This window comes from Sus scrofa, chromosome X (assembly GCF_000003025.6).
Source record: "Sus scrofa isolate TJ Tabasco breed Duroc chromosome X, Sscrofa11.1, whole genome shotgun sequence".
Lineage (NCBI taxonomy): Eukaryota > Metazoa > Chordata > Mammalia > Artiodactyla > Suidae > Sus > Sus scrofa.
The window spans coordinates 113,928,304-113,955,994 of record NC_010461.5 but is presented as its reverse complement, the minus strand read 5'-3'; the positions used below and the strand labels follow the sequence as shown (position 1 = coordinate 113,955,994).

The 27,691-nt window shown below is 50.3% G+C and overlaps 1 protein-coding gene across 4 annotated transcripts in view; it reads left to right on the top strand.

Moving 5' to 3' along the window:
- Nucleotides 304-27,691, top strand: part of FGF13 (fibroblast growth factor 13) — a 495,501-nt gene continuing 468,113 nt past the window's right edge. The window contains exons 1-3 of one of the 4 annotated variants that reach the window (XM_021080530.1): nucleotides 313-618; nucleotides 21,769-21,904; nucleotides 23,116-23,328. In XM_021080530.1, coding sequence (XP_020936189.1) covers nucleotides 23,280-23,328 — 49 coding nt within the window. In that variant the 5' untranslated portion in view covers nucleotides 313-618; nucleotides 21,769-21,904; nucleotides 23,116-23,279. Of the gene's footprint in view, nucleotides 619-21,768; nucleotides 21,905-22,284; nucleotides 22,428-23,115; nucleotides 23,329-27,691 lie in introns of those variants that run through there. The other 3 variants (XM_021080534.1, XM_021080531.1, XM_021080533.1) reach the window with 3 other exon arrangements.

Here is a 27,691-nt window from a genome sequence, read left to right as displayed (position 1 = left end):
CCTACCTATCAAGTTTCTGCCAGGTTGGTGGAGAATGCCCACTCCCCTGGGGAGTAACGCTTTCTTTTCTAAAGGATCCTCCTCCGGAGATGCCTGAGATGGTGAGAAAGGGCCAAGCGGCAGCAGTCCCCAGCTCTTTGCCCCGCCTCCCGGGTTTGTTCCCCTCGCCTTGACAGAGCCTTGGTCCTGTAAGATGATCTGACCACAGCTGGTCTCCCACACTTAGAACAAGTTGGAAGCAGGAGAACTTGGGGAAGGAATTTGGTTTCACTAAAAATAGCTGCAATATAGACCCTGTGACTTACCACTCCTCAGAACAGTCTGATATGAACCGCCCAGGGTCCACTGACCCCTGTGATCACCGTGGGCTCTCTGCTGGTCCTGCCTGAAGCCCTTGCAACCAGGAGGGGCTTAGGGAGCTCGGGGGGGCTTTGGCTCAGATGCAGACTCTTGCAAATCTCAGACACACATGGCGATGATATGACCAAGAAGCTTCCTCCCCCCGGGAGCAGCGCGTGATCGTTGGCACTAATAACAGCAGGTCCCTTTAAGAGTTTGGTCCATGGTGGGATCTTGCTTGTTCCTCAGCATCAGGCCCATTGTGTCTGCACGTCTAAGGTAGGTGAAACCAAGCTTGGTGGGGGAAATGCTGCTCGAATTGTGATCCTCTTGGGCAACCCCAGCGCAGCCTTCCTCAGCCTGGGGCAGGGAGGCAAATGTCAGAGCAGGACAGAGCTTGCGAATAGAACTCAGAGTCCATGCTTCCTACACCCCCCCATCCAGCCACAGTCAGGTTGGGGGTCCTTCCCTTGCACCCCCCTACCCACCGAAAAGCCAAGGTATTAGCTGGCAGGAAAGCACCTCAATGGTAATTTTAACCCTTTCTCAACTTCTCTACCCAGAGTGGCTTTTTTTTCTTTAGGGTGTTGTCCTTCCTGTCCTATTACAAACTCTGAGAATTTGAACTTGGCTCAAGGCACTGGTTATCTGTGTTTGGCTTTTCTGCTGTACAGTGACAGAGAGTGACACGGAGCTGCCAAGAGCAAGGACTCCTATAGTTCAGGCAGGGCCCCGTGAAAGAGGGACCTCAACCCAAGCGCACAAAAGACTCGCCTGGATTGGATTCCCTTTCCTCCGTGCACTCCCCCTGTCAGGACTCATCTCTGATTTCTAGCCTGTCTATGGCCATGGGCCTTGGGGAAGGACTTGGAATTGAAGGGAAGCTGGAAAGCTCTAGGGGTGAGATTCGGAGCCCTCTGGGAGAAGAAGAGGCTGTCTTGGCTGCTGGAGGGTTAAACGCTGACAGTTCCTTGCTTAAAATTAACTTCTGAGCATTCGTTCTGGAAAGTACTATGCCAACATGCCAGCTTGCCAAACCAAGGTGTTTTCATGAAAATGAAGAGACACTTTAGTAACAGATACGCTGACTTTAGAAGGAAACTATAATCTTAAAATATTACATGGCTGGAGGAAGCGAATCTTTAGACTCAGAAGCATCTGTGTGCATTGGGTAGAGGAATGGGATTACTGACTGCTCCTTGGACATCATGTGCCTACTTTTTATTCCTTTCACCCACCTTCGAGGTAGACGAGACTCCAAAGAACATAAGCTTAAGATCATAAACCTAGAGGAGACATCCCGGAAGTCATAGCGTCTAAGCCTAGATTGTTCCCTCAGCTTCCCCTGTGACCCCAAAATGGATACATGGTGGATGTTGCCTTTCTGAAGCCCTGGTTCTCTTGGCATCACATCCTCCCAGCTCTTTCTCCTTTCCGATAATGCTTTAAGGTTCATTCATGTGGCTGCAAAGCTAGATGAAACTGGAATATTTTGGATTATTTTTCCCATGGTGCATTTGTGCGGCCATATGGCATCATTAATACCAGGCGCTTGTCTTACCACCCAAACGTGTTGTCACATTTTATTGAAAGTTGTCAGGGGTTTTGCTTTCAAACTGGGTATTCGTTTTATTAAAACACTTTAGAGAGGGCGACTTGCTAGATAGCACACTCTAAATAGCACACTCGTCTAGTTCTTGGAACAAATGACTCCACTAATAAAACCCCACGAACAAACAACTTTTCAGGAAAGCATTTGTCAGTAAAATGATGATTCCCATACTCCATTCACGAACCAGTGCCAGGCTGGCTGTCCAGGAATCACCTGGGAAGATTGTTTAAAAATATAGTTTCTGGGCTGCATCCCTGGAAATTCAGATTCAGAAGGTCTGTGGGTGGAGCCGCAGAACCTGGATTTGTAGCAGGAAGTCCCCATAATTCTGATGCGTGGACAGATTTGGGAGGCGCTGTGACAGTCGGGGTCCTCCTGTTTTTGTTAGTCTGTCCCAGATCTGTTAAGGAGTCTCTGTCGTGCTCAAGAAAAACTGCCATTTTGCTTACATGCCTGGGCACTTTCCTAATGCCCTTGACTGCCGAGTCCTTCCTTCCTTTTCTGCCTCATTTCTCGCGGTCTGTACCTCAGTGTGCCTAAGAAGGGCTCCGAAGTCGTCTTTAAAATACCACCTCCTAGACTTCCCATTATGGCTCAGCAGGTTAAGGACCCGACGTTGTCTCTGTGAGGATGCATGTTCGATCCCTGGCCTCCCTCAGCGGGTTAAGGATCCGGCATTGCTGCAAGCTGTGGTGTAGGTTGCAGATGTGGCTCGGACCCATTGTTGCCGTGGCTGTGGTGTAGGCCTAGACCTGCAGCTCCAATTCGACCCCTAGCCCAGGAACTTCCATATGCCACGGGTGTGACCATAAAAAAAACAAAACAAAGCAAAACAAAAACCACCTTGTGATAGAGTTCCCTGGTGGCCTAGCAGTTAAAGGGTCCTGGGTTGTCACTGCTGTGGCTCAGGTCACAGCTGTGGCGTGGATTCAATCCCTGACCTGGGAAGTTCCACGTGCTGTTGGCATGGGCACACACACACACACAAAAATTACCACCTCGGGAGACTCACTTCTGGGGATTCTTTTTTTTTTTTTTTTTTTTGTCTTTTTGCTATTTCTTTGGGCCGCTCCCACGGCATATGGAGGTTCCCAGGCTAGGGGTCCAATCGGAGCTGTAGCCCCCGGCCTACACCAGAGCCACAGCAACGCAGGATCCAAGCTGCGTCTGCAACCTACACCACAGCTCACGGCAACGCCGGATCGTTAACCCACTGAGCAAGGGCAGGGACCGAACCCGCAACCTCATGGTTCCTAGTCGGATTCGTTAACCACTGCGCCACGACAGGAACTCCACTTCTGGGGATTCTGATCCAGCAGGTCTGGAGTTCTCAGGCACCTGAGAGGGTCTGATGCTGCCATGCTTTCAGAAACACTACATCTAGCTCAAATGTCATCTCTTTATAAAACCATTTTGCAAAGCGTTCACGCCTCCCCATTCCAATTCCCACAGCGTTTTGCTTAGAGATCATATTTTAATATTTCCCTCTTTACCTTTTATTTGAATTATTCCTGCACATCATCATTCCCTTCACTCAGCAAACATTCACTGAGTGCCTAATAGAACAGGTATAACGCTCCTTGGGAGGATAAATGGACCTCTGTCCGTCCATCTGTATAAATACCGTGGCCATGAGTGTGGAGCGTGTCAGTGGCCCCGTCAAGTTTGAGTCGCTCTGCGGTGGATGAAGTGAGGGGAGAACCTGTCCCAAGATAAAGCCTTATTTTCCCTAAAAAATGTGCACATGAGGCAGATCCTTTCTGCTCTCTGTCCCAAATTTGAGCCGCGTGCAGCAGAGTGGGGTCGGAGGAGCCTTCTGCGGCCGGGACGTCTCAGAGCTCAGTGATGCCTGGATTCCAGGAAGCCTCTTGGCTTAGGTAGGATGATGGGAAAGCCCCTGGCATTTCCAAACACAGTAAGCAGTTCTGCACTAAGAGAGGGATGAGCACAGTGCCAAGGGGTGCAGAGGAGGGGCAGGGGATGTTGGGGGACGGAGATCTTCAGGGGCTTCCCTTGGGGCAGACTTGCCTTTTCTGCCTCACCTGGGGTAGCAACTGCAGCTCCTCTAGAATTGTCCATTATTGAAATGCTGTGGTGCTTTAATTATTTGTAATTTACTTAAACATATATATATACACACACAGGAGTTCCTATATATAATATATATATGTAGTTTATATATATGTATTATATATAGTTATATATAATTTACTATATCTATATATCTATATATCTATATATATATATATATGGGAGTTCCCATTGTGACTTAGCAGTTAAGGACCCGACACAGAGTTCATGAGGGTGTGGGTTAAGGATCTGGTGTTGCCATGAGTTATGTATGGTGTAGGCTGGCAGCTGCAGCTCTGATTCAACCCCTAGCCTGGGAACTTCCATATGGTGCAGGTGTGGCCATATATATATTTATGTTCCCAGCATGACTCAGCAGTAACAAACCTGACTAGTATCCATGAAGATAGGGGTTCGATCCCTGGCCTTGTTTAGTGGGTTAGGGATCCAGCGTTGCCCTGAGCTGTGGTGTAGGTTGCAGATGAGCTCGGATCTGGTGTTGCTGTGGCTGTGGCGTAGGCCGGCAGCTGTAGCTCCAATTAGACCCCTAGCCTGGGAACCTCCATATGCCGTGGGCACAGCCCTAAAAAGACCCAATCTATATACATATATATGTATATAAAAAATATATGGCCATTATTAACCTTCCATATTTCTGTTTTCATATAATTATATAAACATGCATATGTACACATGGACATATGAATATCTCTTTTTGATATATTTTTTAGAAAGTTTATATCATGTTACACGTTTCTGGCTCTTCTTTTTCTTGCCATTGACTAGCTGTGTGACTTTAGGTTCTCTGGGCTTCAGTGTCCTCGTCTGGAAAATGGGGATGATGAGAGCACTTATCTCTTAGGGTTATTATGAGAATTCATTGAGTTAAAATACATAAAGCACCTAAAATAGTGCTATATATGAGCGTTTGCTAATATCATTATTATTTTCATTCAACAAAACCTACAAGTCAACCGCAGTTGCTTGATTTCATTCTTTTTAATGGTCGCCAACTGAGTTTTGTGATGAAGAATGATGTGGCCATTCATTCGACTTTTAGTGGGCAATCACTTTGCTTCCATTTTTTGGTCACTAAAAAGCAACATTGCAATTAACACCTTTGTGTATATACCCTTTTCTTTTTCTTACTTGGGAATGAATTCTCAGGAATGGCGCATAGCTAGGTTAAAGAGTGTGTGTGCGCGCGCATGGTTTTAAATTTCATTAAATGTTGCCATATTGCTTTCTGAAAAGCGTGTAACAGATGCACAATTCTACCAGTAATGTATGGGTGTATAGTTTTTCCTGCAATCCCAGCAACAGCTGATCTTTCTGCTCTTTTAAAATTTTAATAGTCCATGGAGTTCCCGTTGTGGCTCAGGGGTTAACGAACCCGATTAGCATCCATGAGGATGCGGGTTCGATCCCTGGCCTCCATCAGTGGGTTAGGGATCTGGCGTTGCCCTGAGCTGTGGTGTAGGTCGCAGACGTGGCTCACATCCTGCATTGCTGTGGCTGTGGCATAGGTTCCCTAGCCTGGGAACCTCCATATGCCGTGGGTGTGGCCCTAAAAAGACAAAAAGGCAAAATAAATAAATAATAAATTGTAATAGTCCTATGCAAAGCATCATAGCATTGTAATTTTTTTTTTTTTGTCTTTTTTGCTATTTCTTTGGGCCGCTCCCGTGGCATATGGAGGTTCCCAGGCTAGGGGTCCAATCGGAGCCGCCAGCCTACGCCAGAGCCACAGCAACGCGGGATCCGAGCTGCGTCTGCACCCTACACCACAGCTCACAGCAACGCCGGATCGTTAACCCACTGAGCAACGGCAGGGACCGAACCTGCAACCTCATGGTTCCTAGTCGGATTCGTTAACCACTGCGCCACGACGGGAACTCCAGCATTGTAATACTAACTTGAGCTTCTCTGGCTACTCATGAGTCTAAGCATCCTTCCAAAAGATTGTGGGCCATTTGGCTTTGCTTCTTAATGGTTCTTCATATCCTTCGTTTATATTTTGAATGGGTTGTTTTTCCCTGTCCATTTTTAGTGCTCCTTATGTATTATTGCTATGAGCTCCCCATCTAGTCTCCACATGCAGCTTTGTTTCCAGTTACTTGTTTTACTGATTTTAATTATTGTACCTCGTGACGAAATTGTGAAAAAAATGTGTATAGTTAAATGTCTCATAACTTTGGGGTTTTAAGGATTGGTTAAGAGGGGTTTCCCATTCAAGGTTGTGCATGTATTTTCCTAGGTTTTCTTGCAGGACTTTGACTGTTTTTTGTATTTAAATATGTCTTTACCTGGAAACCATTGATTTTTAGCATAAAATAGAGGTTCAGTATTTTATTCTTCCAAATTAATAGCCGGTTTCCTGTATATTTGTCATTAACAATCCATCTTTTTTCCCACCGAAATGAAATACCCTTTGCTATGTGTTAAATGCTTATGTATGGGACTTAACTTTGCGTTCTTTATTATATATTTTCTGATCTAATTGCCTGCTATTCCCATGCCACTACCATGTTTTGAGTTGATTTTAGTGACTTTGGGGTATATCTTATCTGGTTAAGAAATTTCCCTCTCATTATTTATTTATTTATTTGGGGGGCTGTGTCTGTGGCATGCAGAAGTTCCCAGGCCAGGGATTGAAGCTGTGCCATGGCAGTGACAACATCAGATCCTTAAGCTGCTGAGCCACCAGGGACCTCCTCTCTCTCATACTTCTTATTTTTCATGACTATTCTAAGGTTTTTATTCTTCCATATAAGTATTAAGACTATGTATACAGCTCTTCCTCTACTTACGCTGAAGTTATGTCCTGACAAGCCCATCATAAGTTGAAAATATCTTAAGTCGAAATGCATTTAAGGAGTTCCCTTCGTGGCTCAGCTGTTAACAAACCCGGCTAGGAGCCATGAGGTTTGATCCCTGGCCTCGCTTAAGGGGTTAAGGATCGGGCACTGCCGAGAGCTATGATGTAGTTTGCAGATATGGCTCAGATCTGGCACGGCTGTGGCTGTGGTGTAGGCTGGCAGCTACAACTCGATTCGACCCCTAGCCTGGGAAAAGAGCAACATTCGAAATTCAAAGTATGGTCTCTACTGAATTTATATTGTTTTTGCTCCATTGTAAAATCGAAAACTCGTAAGTCAAAGCATCATAAGTGGGCAGGACCTTCTGTCAGAATAAATTCCTTGAAAAATCACGTTGGGATTTTAAATTGGAGTTTATAATGTTGCTAGGGAGAGAAATGAAAGTTTTTGATAGAAAGTCTTATGATGCTTTAATTCAGCCCCTTTTTTCAGATTTTGTTGAGGCCTTGAGTCGGCTTTTGTAATTTGCTTCATACTGGTCCAATGCTTCTCTTGTTACATGGTTTTTTTCATTATGACGAATATAATTTTTCCCATTTTTATTTCTCGGTGTTGATGGCTCGAATAGAGAAACGCTATTTGTTTTGTGTGGTAACCTTGTGTTCCTTTACCGTGCCAAATTCTCTGAATAAGTCTCACAAATTTTATTAGAGTGTTTTATTTGTGGAGCTGTACAAACATACCATCAGCAGACAACCAGATAGATGTCCGTTCTGATATTTATGTTAGTTCTTTCTCTTTTTTGTCTTTTTTATAAGCTAGAATCTCTAAGACAGTGTTGAGTAATAATAGGGATAAGAGGCCGTCTTGTCTACTTCTGAATTTTATTTGAACAGGTCAGTGTTTTGCCATTTGGATTAATATCTAGCGTCCATTTTTGGTAAACAGCCTGTATTATTTTAAGAAATTTCTTCCTAATCCTATTTAACTTAGAAATGTATTAAGGGGGTTCCCATTGTGGTTCAGCGGGTTAAGAACCCAACATAGTATCTGTAAAGATGTGGGTTCGATCCCTGACCTCGTTCAGTGGGTTCAGGATCTGGCATTGCCCTGAGCTGTGGTGTAGGTCGCAGACTCGGCTCGGATCCCGAGTTGCTGTGGCTGTGGTGTAGGCCAGCAGCTGTAGCTCCAATTGGAACCCTAGCCTGGGAACTTCCATGTGCTTCAGGTATGGCCCTAAAAAGGGGGCCTGAAAGGGCTTGTATGAGGAATACAGCTGATTTTATCAGTTGACTTTCAAGCCTTTCTGGATACCATTATTCGTATAGTTTCCCTCTTTAATTAACTGATATAATGAATTATGTTGATAAATTTGCTGATACTGAACCGCCTTTGCGTTTCCAAATGTAATCCTATGTGTCAGTAATTTCTGTGAAACAACCTGGCCCAGATCTCAGTGGCTTCAAAAATAAGAGTCATTGCTTACTGCTCATGTTTTCGTCAGGTTAGTGGGGTGTAGTCAGTCTAGTCTGGGCTCTGCTGAATGGCTCTGCTTGTCGCTCTGGGTCTGTCAGTCTGATGGGCTGCTTTGCTTCAGGTTGTGGTGGCTGGAGCAGCTCTGCCCAGGTGACTGTTACTCTCCTGCTGAGGCAGGCAGGCCAGGCTCATGTCACAGTCACTGCGGAAATGCAAGAAGTAAGGCAGAAACGCATGGCATCTTAAGGGTGGGATATGGCACTCTTTGACCTCATTTTATGTGCCCAAAGGCATCTGGCTGATCCCAAAGTTAAGGGGCAAACCAGGTTGATGGCAGGAAGTCCAAATCACATGAAAAAAAAAATGATTGGACACAGGAAGGGGTGAAAAATGGGGGCTAGTGCTATAATCCACCACGCCCTATGTAGCTGTAATTTCATTTTCCTAAAAGATTGCTGGGAATTCCCATTGTGGCTCAGTGGAAATGAACCCGACTAGCATCCATGAGGATGCTGGTTTGATCCCTGGCCCTGCTCAGTGGCTTGAGGATCTGGCATTGCCGTGAGCTGTGGTATAGGTCACAGATGCGGCTCAGATCTGGCCTTGCTGTGGCTCTGGCGTAGGCAGCTGCAACTCCGATTTGACCCGCAGCCTGGGAACCTCCAAAGGCCATGGGTGCAGCCCTAAAAAGACAAAACAAACAAAGAAACAAATTAAAAAAATGATTGCTGGATTGTCTTTGCTAATTTCGTATTCAAAATTTCAGCATCTATATTTTAAAAGTGAGTGTTTACAGATTTCTCTTTGATAGTCTACTTTGCGGATCTGAGTATTAAATTGAGATTCGTGTTGTAAAAACAATGAAGGGAGTTCCCACTGACCTGCTGTGTAGATGACCCCAGCAGCCTTCTCCACCGAAGAAACCAGTGGCCAACACAGCCGCCCTGGGGACCCCCCCCCTGCAGATTTCATCGGGTCTTTGCCCCCACAGCTATTTGCCTTTGCTGCCGTCAGCCACCTGAGTCCTTCCCCACTCCCTCTACCCTGATCCTGCCTGAGCCCTGAATTCGCACAGGCAGCCAGCCCAGGCCTCTGTGGCTGCCTGAATGCAAGGTGCAAACCTCGACACCCACCACCACATGGCTGACCCGCATCACTGTGCACACTCTCAGGGCCAGACCCGCAGCCATGCACTTGCACACTGCTGGCCTGACACCCATCGGCAGCCTTCATCAACTCGTGTGCACCTGGGGCAACATCCTACAGCTGTGGAGGCGCACGCTGTGAGCCAGGGCCCCTGCAGCTGCTGGCGGGCCTGGATCTGGCCCTGCTGCTTGTCACTTGTCTGCACCACTAGGCTCTCCTGCAGCAAGGCCCACCATCTGTGCACCTGTACACCTCCAGCCTTTCTCCCAATACTAGTTTCCACTACCACGCACCCATGGTGAGACCCTGCAGCTATGGTAGTATGCCTTGACTGTCGGGACCCCATGGTGGCAGGGCACCTGCAGCTGGGCACAGCCCTTGATGCTGGCCCTGGTCCCCCATGATACAGATGTGTTTGCCCAGGGCGCCTGCTACTACACAGGCACCTGCAGCTGACCCCCACAGCCAAGCATATGCATAGCACTGGCACTGGCCACCACCACTGCCTGCCTTGGTCCCTAGCCACTGGACCTGGTGGTGCCACTAAGGACCCCAACAGTCCCTGAAGCCTCTGCCACCCCCCACAGTGCTCTCCAAGGATGATACGGTTGTCGATGCTGTGGACGCCAATGGCCTGTGCCGATGAGTTCCCATGTTCCCACAGACCTGGAGCCACTACAGGCTTCCCCTCTTGGTGCCTTGAACCACTAGACCTGGGGTTACTACACCCTCCAGCGTGCGCCCACTTGAAGGTGAAGGTCTCTTTTTACTGAAGTGAGTCCATTAAGTCTGGAAGAGGTGACTGCCTCTTCAAACACAGACACCTATGCGAGGGCAACCCGACTCCACCAAAGGTACATATAAACTTCCAGTAACTGAACCCGAACCAATGGAGATCAAGAAACTGCCTGACAGAGAGTTCAAGATAATTCTTTGAAAGATGCTTAGAGAGCTAAAAGAGAACACAGGTAAACAACTTAATGAAACCAAGAAAATAATACAAGAACAAAATGAGCTCCTAGACATTGGCCATGCAATGCTTTCTTAAAAAAGGATATGACACCAAAAGCATAAGCAACAAAGGCAAACATTAACAAGTGGAACCACATGAAGCCAAAAAGCTTCCAGACAGCAAAAGAAACAGTCAACAAAGTGAAAAGGCAACCTATGGAATGGCAGAAAGTATTACCAAACCATACATCTGATAAGGGATTAATATCCAAAATCTATAAGAACTCATACAATTTAGTAGCAAACACCTCCAAATAATCCAATTAAAAAATAGACAAAGCACCTAAATGGATATTTCTCCAAAGAAGACATACAGATGGCCAACAGGTACATGGAAAGGTGCTCATTGTCACTGATCATCAGGGAAATGGCAAATCAAAAGCAAACTGAGAGTTCCCTTGTGGTGCAGTGGGTTAAGGATCCAGCATTGTCACTGCAGTGGTGGCTTGGTTCACAGCTGTGGTGTGAGTTCAGTCCCTGGCCAGGGAAATTCTATATGCTGTGGGTGCAGCCAAAAAAAAGAAAAAAAAATGAAATATCACCAATATCACCTCACATCTGTTCAAGTGGCTGTTATCAAAATGACAAAGGATAACCAATGCTAGTGAGGAGGTAGAGAAAAGGTAACCCTAGTGCACTGTGAATGGGAATGTAAACTGGTGCAGCCACCATAGAGAACAGTATGGAAGGTCCTTAAAAACTTAAAAATAGCGATTTGATTCTGGGTATTTATCAGAGGAACATGAAATTACTATCTTGAAGTGACATCTGCATTCTCACGTCCACTGCAGCATTAGTCACAAGAGGCAAGACATGGAAACAGCCCAGGTGTTCACCGATGGATGAATGGATAAAGAAGATGTGGTATATATACACAATGGAATATTAGTTGGCCATAAAAAAGAAGGGAATCTTGCCATTTGTGACAACACGGAAGAACCCTGAGGGCATTATGCTAAGTGAAATAAGTCAGATGGAGAAAGACCAATACTGTGTGATCTCACTTGTATATGGAATCTAAAAACATTGAACTCATAGAAACAGAAGAAGAGTGGTTGCCAGGGGCTGAGGGTTGATGGAAGTGGTTAGCTGTTGGTGAAAGAGTACGGATGTTCAGTTAGAAGATGAAGAAGTTCCAAGAATCTAATATACAGCATGGCGACTCTAGTTAACAATCCTGTATTGTGTATTTTAAGTTGCTGTGAGACTCGAGCTTTAACGTTCTTATCACAGCAGCAATAAAGTAGTAACTTGGTGTGGTGAAAGCTGAATTAACTAAGCTTATTTTGGTACACATTTCAGAATATAAATGTGTATCAAATCAGAACACTGTACATGTTAAACTTACACAGTGGTATGTGTCAATTATATCTCAATAAGCTGGGGGACAAAAAGAATGAAAGGGCTTTACCTCTATTTTATGGCCTGGAATTTTTTTTTAAATTTATTTGGTCGCATTCATGGCATGTGGAAGTTCCCAGGCCAGGAACTGAACCTGCGCCACAGCAGTGTCCGAGTCACTGCGGTGAAAACACTGGATCCTTAACCCACTGCGCCACAAGAAAACTCCCAAGAATAGTTTAATGATATTAAAATTACCTTCTTAAAAAAAGTTGAATTAAAACAGGGGAACCACTCTGTTATGATGGCTTTTTCAGTGGTAGATATTTACTCATTTTTTTCAATCTCTTTCTGATAATTGACCTATTCAGCACTTCTCGTTGCATTAATTTTGGTTTCTGAAAAATCATCCCTTTTCTCTAGATTTTCAAATGTGCTGCCGTAGAGTAATATTTTATAATTATTTAAAGCTTTTATGTATACTTTTTTATTTTCAGTCTCAATATTTATTCTTCCTTTTTCCTTAGTGAGCTTAGAAGAGGGTTATCTGTTTTATATGGCTTTTCGAAGAACAAGTTTTGGCTATCATTAATTCCACCTTTTTTGTTGTTAAAGCTTTTTCCTAGTTCTTTTCCGTTTAATTTCTAGTTCTTTCCCACATATCTTAAGATGAATACGAAGTTCCTGTATCTTCTTTGTTCATTCATACCAAAGACATTGAAGAATACAATTTTTCTTTCTGAGTAAGGCATTGACTGTGCCAAGTAGGTTGAGAATAAAGCGTTCTTTTAAATTGCTTTCTAGATAGTTTGTAATTTCACTTTTGATCCAGTGGTGTTCTTGGAGTGTATTTCTTAATTTCTGAACAGTTATTCGTTGCATCTTTTAAATTATTTAAAATTTGTAGCTCTTTTGCTTGGAAAATCTCTGTTCTGTTACCTTTTTACAAGATTACTGCCTTTCCTCTGTCTCTTCCCTCTTCCTCTAGAAGACGTATTATTCCTCAGGAGGTACAAGTCTCCTACTTCTTCCTTCATGAATCCTTCTTGGTGTTTTCGACTTTGTGCTCCATGATTCGTCTTTCACGTTCTCTTCCAGGTCACTGTTTTGGGTCTCAGGAGGGATCATCCTCTTTTTCAGTTCATCTACTGAACTGTAATAGTTGGGGCATCACATTTTGTAGTTTCAGAAGGTCTTTTTGGAGACCGCACTTGAATCTCTGTAAACGCCTACTTTGTTGTTACAGCTGTTGTTTTTCACGTTGGCGTCTGGCTGTCTTCCCACCAGTTTTTTTGCTTTAAGCACCCACTGCTTCCTCAACCTTCCTCTGGGGCCTGTTTGCTGGACCCACAGAGGTGGTTATCAAGGATTTTGTTGTCAGCCCTTAGCGGTCAGCTCATGGTGGGACGCGGGCTCGGAGGCCCTCAAGTGATGCGAAACCAAGTACCTGAAGGAAGTCGGTCTTCCCAGGTCTCCTGGCAGAGTCACTCCCTTCACTGACATCGTTTGCTCCTCTATTTCCTTCTCTCTTGGCCCCTAGGAAGCCTAGGAGACCAGGAATTCAGGTCTGCTATTTTTTTTTTTTTAATTTTAGGGCTGTACCTGAGGCATATGGAAGTTCCTGGGCTAGGGGTCGAATTGGAGCTACAGCTGCCGGCCTACACCACAGCCACAGCAACACCAGATCTGAGCCACATTTGCGACCTACACCACTGCTCACGGCAACGCCGGATCCTTAACCCACTGAGCAAGGCCAGGGATTGAACCTGCGTCCTCATGGATACCAGTCAGGTTCGTTACTGCTGAGCCACGATGGGAACTCCAGGTCTGCTATTGTCTGTTGATCTCCTGGTCTCCTTGGGCCAGGCCTTCTGAATGCTGCACCCAGCTTTGCTCAGCCCTTGAAGGAGAAGGCGCCACAAGGCTTCCTTCTGTGGAAACTCCCACACGTCTAGGACTTGGCTCATATCCAGGTCTCTCTGCAGACCTCAGGAGCTTTTTGGCTGAGGAGAGGCAGGCAGCCTGGAGTTGGGAATAGAAACAACCTGTGCTTAGGTCACCATCTTCCCAGAATCTTCATAGCTTTGAAAGAAAAAGAAGGAAGGCCGTTTGTTTTTTAAGAACACAGGGCTGGTGATGAGGCTCAGGGTAGAACCTGTATCAGCAGTCGTGAAAATAGAATTGCTGAAATATTGCAGTAAGAAGGGGAGTGCGCGCGCGTGGTGTGTGTGTGTGTGTACACAAAGTGGGAGGAGCTAGGAGAGGGAAGGTCTAGAGGGTTCAAGCGAGAGAGTTCAATGTTTCTAATGACTTCAGCTTGAAGCATTAGAGGAAGCGAGGAAGCCAGAAGTCTCTGGATTCTGAGAAGTCACCAGGCCTAGCTGCAAAAGATAACCCAGAAGTGGCGGCTCATATAGAGATGTGTGAAGCCACACCGTCTGAATGTCACAGTGTCCCAAGAACAGTGACTCCTGCTTCCAAGTCTGCCTCTCTCAGTGGCAAACTCTACCTGGACCACACAGCAAAGGGGCTTCTGGGTAACCCAGCAGCTGGCCTTGGTCATGAAAGACAGTGGTGGCTGAGCTGACAAGAGACAGCCGAGCACAGCAGGAAGGCCAAAGAGGAGCAGGGCAGGACGGTGGCTGTGGCGAGCAGGCCTCCGGGGAGGCGTCCTGGTACCATAGCTCTCTTGACGGAGTGCCTTGACGTGGCTCTCAGAGATGTCCTGTCCACCAACACCAAAGCTGGAGCAGCACTCACTCACTGGTTATGGATTCTTCCCGAATCCTGTGGTCCATGCCAGCCAGGGCCAAGACTGGTATGTGAGCCTTCTTGACTGTGTCAGCATCTGGCCATGCAAAGTGCATAGGCTTCTGCAACTGAAAGACCTGCATTCAAATCCCTGTGGTGCTACTCACTCCCTGGGCAGGTCAATTGCTCTTTCTCAGCCCTTTTCATTACTTGTAACTGAAGGGTGACAACATCAAACTTTTAGGACAGTTACAAGAAGGAACTGACAGTTTATATCAAATACCATATATTAATTGCCTCTCGTGTTTTGGGTCACTAGTCTTGCTGCCTTGACAACGCTCCCCATGCATGTGTGCAGAGAAGCAAAATGATGGTGTTGCTTCTTTCCTTTTGTAGTAAGTAGGGACCCTCAAAGCAGCTCCCCTTGAGCTGGCTGAGCAGCAAGGTGGCAGATCCCCTATCACTGATCTGTGGTGCTCACCCCCGAGCAGACAACAGTAAATTCTGCCCCTGCAGGCGGGGGGATGGAGGGAGACGGGAGCCTTTGTGTAGCAGAGTGGAATAAATATGGAGGAAAAAAAAGGGACAGGGAACAGTCCTGCAAGAGCCTGGTAGCGGGAGAGGGGGTGAGAACATGGGAAGCAAAAGAACACTGGAGGCTGCGCTGGCAGCAGTGGAATAGAGGAGAATAAAGAATTCCAGGGAGTTCCCACCATGGCGAAACAGGACAGGCAGCGTCTCTGCAACACCAGGACACAGGTTCGATCCTCAGCCTGGCACAGTGGGTTAAAGGATCCAATGCTGCCGCTGCAGGGTGGGTCGCAACTGTGGCTGGGATGGGATCCCTGGTCCAGGAATTCCATATGCCTCAGGGGCAGCCAAACAAACAAACAAACCCCCAAACAAAACAAGCAAAAAAAGAATTCCAGAAGTGGGACAGTGTGTCCAGGAGTCTAAAGAAGAGCACAGTCAGCTGCAGGATGGCGGGTATAACTACACCAGCACTGCGATGGGAGCTGTCGCTGCAGCTGTGTGGCAGGTGCAGATCCAATCCGTGTTGGTGGAATCACACCAGCAGGGTCACGAGCAGCTCCCAGGGAAGGAGCGGGCAGGCACAAGTGTCTCATTATTATTTGGGAGTTCCCATCGTGGCTCAGCAGAAACGAATCTGACTAGTATCCATGAGGACGCAGGTTCGATCCCTGGCCTCGCTCAGTGGGTTAGGGATCCGGCATTGCTGTGAGCTGTGGTGTAGGTCGCAGACGCGGCTCAGATCTGGCGCTGCTGTGGCTGTGGTGGAGGCTGGCGGCTACAGCTCTGATTTGACCGCTAGCCTGGGAACTTCATATGCCATTGGTGCAGCCCTCAAAAAACAAAACCAAAACCAAACGAGTGTCTCATTATTAGAAACCTGGCTTGGTATTTCTTGACCATCTGTATATTAGCCCTCTTTCTCTAAAAGGTGACAGTTATATGCAGTACGAGATGGGTGTGAGGGCTCCGTGGGCAGACATAAATTCCAGCCCCAAACCCCGGCGCTCCAAAGAAAGTTCCAAGCCACTTCCCAAGAAGCCAGGGAAGTTGGAGGCAAAAGGGCGACACAGTGACAAAAGAGTGACTTCAACTACCAGAGGAAGGGGAGGATTCTCAGAGTCCCTCTTTACCAAAAGCCTGGGTTCTGCAGCACAGACAGACCCTAGACCCTGCCGCCCGATGAGCAGCCCCCTCACACAGCTGGATAGGAAGCCCTTCCAGGGAGGGGACTCCTGATGCACCTGACACCTCTCCCCTCACCGCCGTGGGGGGGGGGGGGGGTCAGGTGTTGGCAGAAAATGAATGAAAGCCCAATCAGCCCTGAGATCTCCATTCCCACTCTAATGCTTGCCTTTACTTCTCATTAAAGAGAAATTAAAGAGCCACTAATTATTCCATGACATTTACAGAATATGCAGGGACTTTGGACGCAGAAGCTCCTCTTTGAATCTCCATCCCGGGTGTCGCTTTTGAAGGCAGCCTTGGGCAGGTCGTTTGACCTCCCTGCCATTGTTTTCTCCTCTGGACGATGGAGATATTAATAGTCACTAATTCAGAGGGTTGCTTTGAGTCAAAAATGGCAGAATCTGGCTCAATGTTTCGTGCAGAGCAGGAAACTCAGTAAAGTAATTAAATGGTGTTACAATGATGGGGCTGTTTACGGCGCCTCTGACGTGCCAGGCGCTACGGAAACCGTGGGGTGGTCACGGGGGCAGTCAGTCTTAGCAGCGTTTCACCCAGTCCTCGTTGTCCTGTTGAGTCTCGCTGAGCATCCGAGACGTGGCCAATGGACGCGCGCTAACAACTTACGACTCTATCCAGACCCTTGTACGAAGTAGAATGCACCTGCCTGTTAGCACTGCAATAGAGCCAGGAGAATGGGGGCGAGAACAGGATTTGAAAATCATCGGGAAGCTGACCTCGGCCGAGGTCTTTCGTGTGGTGTTTACTGGGAGAGACGAGGGCTAGGTCCTCTGTTTCGGATGTAGAGAGAATTAGGACGATGCCGTGAAGAAAAGGCCACTTTGATGACCCGTGTCTCTTGGCGTGGGAGCTCCGGAAGGCTGTGGACCGGTGGGGGGATTCTGAGTCGGGAGCAGCTGCTGTCTAGTGATGCTCCCTGTTCGGGAGCGAGAGAGAATCCTGGAACGTTGTTTTCTCCTTCACTGGAGAAGAAAGGGACAGACCATGGAAAGACAGATTCCTTCCTGACAGGCACCCCGACATCGCATTACAATGGTCGAAATGTGCAACTTCCAGGGAGGCAGAAAATCAGATACATTTTTGGTGTAGATTGCAAAGGTCTTTGTGTAAAGCCGTTTTCAGAGGCATCATTGACATCTCCCTGTCTTATAACTTTCCCCTACTCTGAAGATCCTTTCTGGTCTAAAGAAGGGCAAAGAAGAGAGTCGACTTGGATCAAAAATGATTCTAAGTTTCTCCTGTCGGTTATCTATTGCTGTGTGTGACAAATGACCCCCAGACTGAGTGGCTTATGGCAAGCACTTTGTTGACAATTTGGTGGGTCAGGAATGGGATGGAGCGCGGTAAAGCGGCCCTTTTGGGCTCCATGAATTCTGCAGCCTCGAAGCTGAAGGGCTGGGAGCTGGCTGGGATGGCTTGAGTGGGGTCGTGTCTGGAGCCTCGCTGGTCAGCTGGGTTCCTCCGTTCTTCACACAGTCTCTCCGCCGAGGCTGCCTGGGCTTCCTCGCAACCCGGTGTCAAGCTGTCTGCCTCTTTATATGGTGGCTGGCTTTCCCCAGAGAGAAGGTAGAGCTGCCAAATCGAACGTTTGGCTGGGAACTGGCACAGCATCACTTCGGCCACATTCTTTTGGTAAAAATAAGTCCCAAGGCCAACCTGGATTCAAGAGGACATTACCTCTAGAGAGGGGGGTGGCCTGTGTGTACAGCATTAGGAGAAACGGTTGGTCACTCTTCCAGTTGCTATTTCCAGATAGCTTATTACCCTAAACGTAGCAGCTAAACACATCCATTTAATTTTGCTCATAATATGATGGGTCAGGAGTTGGAGAAGGGTGCCACTGGATAGTTCTCCCCTGAGGGGCCTCTCACAAGGTTGAGGTCAGATGTCTCCTGCAGCTGTAGTAGTCATTTGGTGGTTTGACTGGGCCAGCTGTCGCCCGGGAGCTCGGCTAGCACTGTCTGCTGAAGAGCCTCGATGGCACCTCTTCTCCGTGGGTGGTCTCAGGGTAAGCCGACTTTACGCTGGGTGGCTGGATTTCCCCAGAGCAAATGTCCTAAGAGGGCCAGGCACTGCTGCATGGCCTTTTCTAACCTAGCCTAAAACTCCCACCATACTCGAAAGACTGAAGCGGTCACAAGCCTCCCAGAATCAAGGGGGGTTGTCACGATGCCCACCTGGCAATGGCTTCATGACTCTTCCCACCTCCTATGTCGCAGAAATGCACGAGCTCCCCTGTGATTCTGATAGAAAGCAATCTTAGGTCATGACAGAGATAAACACAGGAGGGCTTGAATCAGAAATGAACCCTTTCAGAGCTCCAGCGTTTGGATCTCAAAATTCAAGTTGCTGAGATGTGAGCTTAAAAATGAAAGGGACTTCTAACTCCCAGATCTTGGCCAATGGGCCTTTCCTTACCTCAAGGATCCTGGCTGGAAGTGTAGCTTTTGCCAGGCTGCCTTCTTCTGAACCAGCTCTCTGCTGTGAGGTGTTTTCACAAATGAAAAACACATTTGGTCCAGTGAGAAGCAGTCTTATAACTGAAACATCTAATTTGGTGGTTTCTGATGACAATGGCTTTGCACTCAGCCAGTCTAAACCTGCCAGGAAAAAGCCCTAAGTGGATCTGTCCTCTGTGGCCCCACTCACCCTAACCTTACCCTCCAGCACAGACAGTGGAACCACGTGGCATCTTGCCCAGAAGCATTGCTCAGAGCTGCTGGGGGATGAGCAGACCTGGGATCCAGAAGCCAGTGTCTTGTAGCCTTTGGGGACCAGCAGGAAACGGGCACCAGGGCCAAGAAGATGAGACTCTCAGTACTTTTTCCACTTTCCTACCAAAGACTCAAGCCCAGCCCCTTCCTCCAGAAAACAACCTGGCCCTCTTCAGAGGGTGGCCGTGCAGCTTTTGGTTCTAGCATATTGCTTTAATTCCCGGACCCAGTCACTTGACTATAGGAGGTAACTCCTGCGCCCTGTTGTTTTATCAGATGTGTGGCATTCTCGCTCACGGGAGAGGCAGGGATGGGACAGATGGGACCATTTTGCCCTAGAGACAAGGCAGGGAGAAGTGAGGGGATCAGGGGCAACAAATTGCTAGACCGAAAGTGAAGGAACGTCCACCTCAGTGGGGTGGGGGCAGATGCACTGGGAGCGGCAGAGAAGTGCAGCAGACTTGAGCCTGGGCTTCACTGAGATGCTTCAGAACTGAGTCCATGTGGTGGTGGGGAAAAGACCACCCTCACACAGAGGTCAGATCTTCCGGCAGCCCACCACCCCACATTACCAAGGAGCCTGGGGGCTGGATGCTGGAGCCTGCCTTCTTCTGAGCCAGTACCAAGGACATTCCGTTCATCTTAAACATCTCGCAGGGCTTCGCAAAAGGGAAAAGCCTCCAAGCCTTTCACCAAAGAGGCTGCCTGAGAACCTCCCTAGCAGGGTCTGCAGCAGCTTTGTTAGAGGAGATTGCTTGTCCTGGTGCTTGGATCTTCATCATCTTTGGTTTCTGGCATGAATGATGATCTGCCCGGCTATGGACACACATCGCTATGTGGTTCTTGCACGAAGTGTCTGTTTTCTTTCTCCTCTGATTATTTCTTCTGCAGAGTGGTTTCTGATGAAGCAACACCCTTTGTTGTACCTGTTTGCCTTCATGGACAGACTCCACTAGCACTCCCAAGCAGGCATCTTTTCAACTGGCCTCAATCATCTTACCTAACTTAGGTTTAGTCATATGTTAACTGTTACTGTCCTTCAAGGAACAAGGTGATATCTGGTTTCCAGCTGGAAGTTACCCTTGCTGGAGATGCCGTTGGTTGGTAATAGAGCTTATGGGTGGGGGAGTCTTCTCTGTGCGGAGAACGTCCCTGGAAATGTTAGCATGTCGGGAAAGCTGAGACCCCCCAGGACGGTCACCATGCTTAATGACCCCCTAGACAGAGACGGACCCTTTTCCCAAAAGACGGTGGTGTTGCTTACTGGAGTTAATGTAGACAAGGCACATGTTATGTGTACACAAGAAAAGGTGTGTGTGTGTGTGTGTGTGTGTGTGTGTGTGTGTTTGAATGTGCTGAGTTAAAGGAGTCTGAAAAGACGTAGGGCTTTAGAATTGGCCGGTAGGTCCAGTGGCAATGAGCTTCTTCCCTTTACACAGGCTGATAGGAGTGTTGAGAGAGCAGATGGTCCCAGAGAAGACACTGAAAAGACAGACCCACCTGGTTTCCTCTCCCGGCTCTCCCAGGGTTCTTATCAAGCCTCCACCACTTACCAGCTGTGTGTCCTCTGGACAAGTTTCTTAACCTCTCTGAGCCTCAGTTGCCTCATTTGTAAAATGGAAATAGCACTTGGAGGACTGTGGTGAAGATGAAATAAGATAATGTGCTAAAGCATATAGCATGCTGCTTGGCACAGGGTGGGTGCAAAATCCATGGTACTCGACCATTATTGGGTGTAAACTAAGGACTCTTTCCCCTTTTCCCCTTCACTTGTCCTCTAAAGCCACCCAAGTGTCCATCCCTTTTGAATTCCCGTCATTGGAAGAGAAATTCCTTCTTTCCCAGAGTACTGATATTAATGATCTAACCTTGGTCGGGTAATCATATTGTGTCATCAACCTCCAGATTATTAGATATTATTTACAAGAAAAATGGGCCTGGAGTTCCTCCCAGACCAAGGACAGAGGCTGCAAATCGAATTTAGAGGGTTGCTGACCTTTAGACCCGGGCTGGAGGCAGGGCAGCCCACTCTCCTGGTCTTGAAAGCCACAGCAGGCTCTCGTAATTGAGTTACCGGCTGGGATTCAGTAGGACTAATCCATCTATATAATTTCTGGTTTAATACCATTAACGAAACCGAATTAAGGAGAGCGGGTGGAGTTGGGTGGGACGAGGGCGGGGGGGGGGGGGGGGGGGAACGGATTTTCTGCCTGGGAGTCGCTGCTGCGTCTCCACCGCCAGGCTGGAGCCTGTGGTCTGATTAATGGACAGCTCTGAGCACCAAGTCCTGCCAGCGGCCACCTCAGTCCCTCACCAGCGCGCGGGGCTTCCGGGTATCCGCGCGCTGAGAAAGGGCCGTCGCGGAATGGGTTTCCCAGGACGTCCCAGGGCTACCCTGTCCCCCCTTTCCTTTCTCTGACTCTTTCTCCTTCCCCATCCGCTCCCCTCTTGTACAATTTCTGAGCGGTTTTCCTCCTACTTCAAATCTGCAGGGACCTTCCCTGTTTTGTCACCAGCGTGCTCCAGGCGACATGTCGACCCCGCTAATCCCTCGCCAGCATTCGCCCCAAATCCCACCCCACTCCGTCGGTCAGAGCTTGGCCATCCCGGGTGGTGGGCACTCTGCGCCTAGTTTGCCAGCCAGAGCGACCAGCCCTAGGAGGAGGGGCCTGCGTGCGGGGGCGGGGGGTGGGGTGGGGGTGGGAGGTGGCAGCGGCCGCGGTCAGTTTCACTCTGCCCTCCTGACACCCAGATCCCAGCGCGCCCTTCTCACGGAGATTCCGGCTGTCTCAACTTGGGCAGCTGGCCGGAGGCGAGGAGTCGCCGACTCCCGGACTGAGATTCCACCGCTCGGTGCAGGCGCCTGCCAACAGCGGAGTCCCCAAAGTGTAGGTGGCGACCAGCGCGGGGCCCGGGCAGCGCTGCGGGGAAAGCGGGCGCCGGGATCAGAGGGGGGAACGGGGGCCGGGGAGGGGGCGCGCGGGGCGGGGCGGCGGCGGCGGCGGGGTGGGGGGGGCGCCGCCGGGCTTCGATCTCGCTGGCCCACCGGGCGACTCTGCTCCGGCGGCGCCCGCGGGCCCTGCCTGCCCCGAGGGGCCGGGGGACGCCCGGCCGCCAAGCTCGCCCGCACTCCGCTGGGCTCGCCGGGGTTTGGCCAACCCGCGGCTGACGTCGGCGCGCCCCTGCCGAGCTCTCCTTTTACTACAGCCCGCAGGCGGCTTTGTGCCGGCCCCGCCCTCGCCGGCCCCCGCCCCCCGCCCCCCGCGTGCCCACACCTTGCAGTTTATATAGAAGGCGCCGCCGGGCCGATTCGCGGCTCTCTGGGACCCGAGAGTTCTTTGGAAGGAGAGCGAGAGCGAGCCGGGGAGCGGGCGAGCTCCGAGGGGGTGTGGGTGTAGGGAGAGAGAGCAGGTAAGGGCCATCGCTTCCCGCTCCTTCGCCCGCCAGCAACTCGGGACCCCCTTTTGGGCAAAATTACAGGAACCTGACCGTTGGTTCACCAGAAAGAAAGGGGCGACCCTCCCCTCTCGATTCTCCGCGGGCGAGGAGCTGCGCGGCTCTGCGGTGTAACAGGCTCACACGTTGCTCATCACATGTTCAAACATTTCCCTTTCGGGGAGGCTCGTTATTTTTAAGTGAATATTTTCGTCTTTGTTTTGATTTTTTTTTTTTAACCTTCCTCGGGGTTTTATTTTGATGGAGTTGGCGGCCCGCAGCGGATGGGGAGAGGCGGGGGAAGCAGCCCGCCGGCGCGCGGGCAGCCCACCCAGGCAACTCCCCGCGCGGCCCGCGCCGGCCCGGCGAGCGGCCCGCGCGGAGCCCCGGGGAGGCTGGCGGCCGAGCCGGGGAGTCCCGGCCGCACCTCTCGGCGGCCCCGGGGATGGCGAGCGCGGCTCCTCCGCGGGCGGGCGGGCGGGCAGGAGCGGCGGGCGCGGGGCGCGGAGGGAGCGCCGCGCCGCTTTGTCTCTCCACTTCTGGAGCCAGGCGAGCGGCTCCTCCCGCGGCCGGCCGCTCGGGCTCGCGGCGGCGGCGGCGGCGGCGGCGACGGCGGCGGCGGCTCCTCCTTCACCCCTCTCCTTTCCTCCCCACTCTCTCGTAGGCAGCGGCGGCGGCGGCAGCGCTGGGGAAAAGCGGATTCCGCCCGGAGCCACACCGAGGGGAGCTCGCGGTCGCGACTTGCCGCCCTAAGCACTCTCCCAAGTCCGGCCCGCTCGGCGAGGACTTCCGTCTCCTGGCCGACCCTTGTCAAGCAAGCTGGGATCTATGAGTGGAAAGGTGACCAAGCCCAAAGAGGAGAAAGATGCTTCTAAGGGTAAGCCCGCCTGCCGAGTCCGCCGGCTTCCCTTCCCTAGCTTTCCCTCGCCCGCTCGCGTGCGCGCCGCCCTTCGGCGGCTCCCGGCCGCCCTCCTGGAGCCTAAGCTGCCCGTGACCTCTGCGACCCCGGGCGAGAAAGGGGGGGCCGGGCCGCTGCGGGGGGGGGGTTCTGGGTTTGCACCACTTTCCCTCCTTCCTCGTGGAATTGTCGCCCCGCGAGTGTCTCCAGCCTCTTCCACTTCCCCTCTGGACGCACCGGGGTGGCGCTGCGGGCAGACGAAGCTGCTGCAGCCCCGGGCGCCGGGCACAGCGCTGCCTGCTCCTGGCCGGCCGCCCCTCTGTGCGAGTGCTTGTGTGTGCGTGTGCGCGAGTGTGCATATGTGTGCTGCGCGGGTGCAACATGGTGACATACTCAGGAATCTGCCCCGCTCCGAGAACCCGAGCCCGAATCCACCTTCAACCCCCCTCTCCCCGCCCCCAATGCAAACAAAGAGCCTGGCCGAGACGCAAGACCCCTCCCCCACCCGCCTTTCCCCTTCACGCCCCCTGCTCCCCAACTCTCCACGTCCCCTCCCCCGAAAGCAGGAGGTTGCAACCTTCGACACGCCGCGTGCAAAAGTGAGCAATCCCGGTGCCCCGGCGCCGCCCGCGCTGCGCCTCGGCAGCCTCGCCAAACCCCAGGAGAACAAAGGCTCCGGTCCCCTTGCCACTAGTGCCCGGGCGCGAGCGGGCCTCCGTGGGAGGGGAGAGTCCCCTCCCTAAGCTCTCTGGGGTTTAGCCACCTGGCCCGCGGGCGCCCGGCCGCGGGTCCCCCGGAGAGCGCTTCTCGGCCTGGGGCCTCCCACCGGCGGGTTGGGGAGGCGCAGCGCAGCGGGGCTCAGGCTGGGAGAACTCGGGAGAAGGAAGGGGCGTCCCCCTGATCCCCCCACCCCCAGCTCTAGCGGTTGCCTTGCTGAGGGACCCGGCTTAGCTCCGGAATGTAAACTGGAGACGGCCTCCTTGGAGACCCGGGTGCGGACAGAGGCGCTGAGAGGGGGTGTGGTAGAGCTCCGGGAAAAGGGCAGGTGCCTTAGGCATGGCCACAGAGCCGACGCTGGAGCGGGCCCCTGGCACGCCGAACCGCAGCGACCCACGCCGAGTCCTCGCTGCTGCAGGCGTGGGGCTGCAGTGGGGGGAGCCCCAGCTTTCGTTCACGGGGCCCCAATTCCTCCTTGAGCCCAGGGGGTTCCCTGCCCTCCCACTCCTTTCCCTCTTTTTCTCCTCTCCTCCTCCTCGCCTCTCCCCATCCCTCAGAGCGTTCCTTCCCCGGAGATTCTAGGGCAGCGCCAGCCCTCCCCCGCGGAAAGTTGTCAAAGTCTGCAGCTCAGGGCCTTCATCCTTGTTTTTAAATGGAGCCGGTTCTCTCCCATCTAGACGAAAAAGCGTCGACGAGAGGCTCGAGAAGTTTGTGGGGGGCTCTAGATCTGTTGGGCCAGGGGTCAACACTGGCCTGTCTTAAGGCTGGAGGTCACCTCACTCACACCCGCTGGCTGTCTGATGGAAACCGCCACCTGGAAAGTAGAACTCCTCCTGCTAGACTTTTCCAGAGCTTGCCTAATTGTTGTGCATTTTAAGTAGGCATTGGTATGATGAGCGAAAGTGACTTCCGGTGGTTTGTTTCCACCCAGGGCCCCCAAGGGTAAAGCTCTTGAAAACTGTAGCCCCCATTGATCCCAGGCAAGTGATTGTCCTTCTGCATCTGGGAGTGTTTCAGATTTGTTTCTGGAACTTTGGTCCCTGCTTTCCATCAGGTGGTTACCCAAGGTTTATTTCAGGCTATCTTTGGGAGGACCCTGAAACCAAATTCATTCACAGAAAAGGAGATGCTGTTTTAGGAAGGTAATCTGTAATTGTCCAGAAGGGCGTAACAAGCCTGGAAACCTGAGGACAAGTTTCCGGAACTCAATAATGAAAATTTTCACTAGGCGGATGTCATAACATTTTCTTATGTTGACTCACCACGTTTGAAAGCGAATACCTCTCTGTAGGAATTGTGTAATTAGCATTTGGAATTATGGTTGTAATTAGAATAAATTAAAGTAATTTTACAAGGCAACTTTTCAGAGGGGAGTTGATTTCCCGAGGAGATGGGAATCTTACGGCTGCTGAGAGCCGGAGTCCCATTCGGCCTTTCTGTTGGTTGTTGAATTTAGAGCATTTTCGATACAGTGAATGCCTGATGGCCCTTAGTATTTTACCCTTTTACGAATGTTCAGAGTCTTCTGTGACGAGCTCGTAAAGACAACTTTTTACCTTGGAGATGAGAGGTACCAGGTCTATTTATATTTTCAACCAATAAACTTTATTGACCATATTCACGAGGAGGTTTGGTTATTTACAAATTTCCTCCGTGTAGGTAATGTTCTTCGGACATTTTCAAGCTAAGTGACTCATGAGCACACTCTGTGCAACAGAGCAAGATACAGGATTGAACATCTAATGGGTACTTTGAATATACACGCTTCTTTATGAACACCGGCGCGACGAATGATTGAATCAAGTCAAATAATTTAGTAGCAGTTTGAATGAATTTCCTAATCTGTTTTCAGAGCCGACTGCTCATTGAAATTCGGCCTCCCACCCCATCATTTGGGATTCATGCCCACAGCCTATCATAACTGCATAGAACATTATCATAGAGTGCAGCGGTTCTGGAGTTTCGGGAGCACAGGTAGTAGATGATGAGTAGGTTCTTCTGTGCCGCTTAATGAAATACGGCTTTCGGGGCATAGAGATTGCTGATTGTCTTTTTAAATGACGCCCTTCGACTCATGGGGCTTAAAACCAGTGATGGACAATGATCTTTCCGATAACCTTTTCCATAAGGTAGCCAGACAGGACCAGACAGACCCTCCTCTTGGGAGGGGAGAGGGGAAGCGTGATTCTATTTGAAACTATTAAAATGGCCTCTTACGCAGCACATCATCTTTTGTGTGTTTATTTAGGCTCTGCGCAAACTTTTAAGCTGGCAGAGGTATACATAGTTGGGGGCACTCGGCTCCTGAACAGGAGGCCCTGTTTCCATTTCAGGGACAAGGAAAGCATTACCGTTTGTTTGCTCAAGCAGATAGGCACTTAGCTTTGACTCACTCGTCTCTGCCCTGTCTCTGCCCTGTCACCTAAGATCTTTACCCCATTTCTTCTTCGGAAAAGCACTCTGTTAAGGCTGTGTCTGGTTTACTGCCACTGTGTTCCTGTGGCATCCAGAAAACGCCGTCTGTTACAGATAAATCCAAACCGTTTGTGGATCAAGTGAAAGCGCTGGCTGGTCCTCATGTTCAAAACTGTCCTTTGGTTTGTAGCTACCTGTTTGGAGTTGGGTGTGTTTTTTCAGCAGTCCCTTCCCATGTGCTTAGCCAGGGAGCCATCACATCCAGGCAAGTCTCAAGGCCACATGGGTTATGGCTTCTCTCTGTGCTACGGGCAGCACTAAGGTCAGGCCGGCTCTCTGCTGGCCGCGGGGCCGTGGAGGACAATTCCACGCACAGGCTGAGAAGCCGGCCACTTGCACAGCTGTTGCTCTAATAGCTGGCGGGGCCCACGCGCACGTATGGGCTCAGCTCCTGCCTGGCCTCTTCCAGTAGCCTCTCTAGCCGTACCCAAGAAAGACAGGGCATTGTGGTCGGGTGGCCAGTGTATCGAGTCATGAACCCCGAATGCCATTCCGAAAGCTCTTCTTGGTCTTGGTGGATTAGTGCAGTTGCTTCTGTCAAGTGTCTTTCCCAGGCTTGGGCCCGGCGAAGCCGGTGTTTAGAGGCATCCATCGCCCCGCCCCCAGCCCCTTCCATGAAATCATGACGTTGGTCCCTTCTTATTAAAAACCAACAACCGGGGAGTTCCCGTCGTGGCGCAGTGGTTAGCGAATCCGACTAGGAACCATGAGGTTGCGGGTTCGGTCCCTGCCCTTGCTCAGTGGGTTAACGATCCGGCGTTGCCGTGAGCTGTGGTGTAGGTTGCAGACGCGGCTCGGATCCTGCGTTGCTGTGGCTCTGGTGTAGGCCAGTGGCTACAGCTCCGATTGGACCCCTAGCCTGGGAACCTCCACATGCCATGGGAACGGCCCAAGAAATAGCAAAAAGACAAAAAAACCAAACAAACAAACAAAAAAAAACAACAACCTGGAGTTCCCGTCGGGGCGCAGTGGAATTGGATCCGACTAGGAACCATGAGGTTGTGGGTTCGATCCCTAGCCTCGCTTAGTGGGTCAAGGATCCGGCGTTGCCGAGAGCTGTGGCGTAGGTCGCAGATGCGGCTCGGGTCTGATGTGGCCGTGGCTGTGGCGGAGGCTGGCAGCTGTAGCTCCGATTCGACCCCTAGCCTGG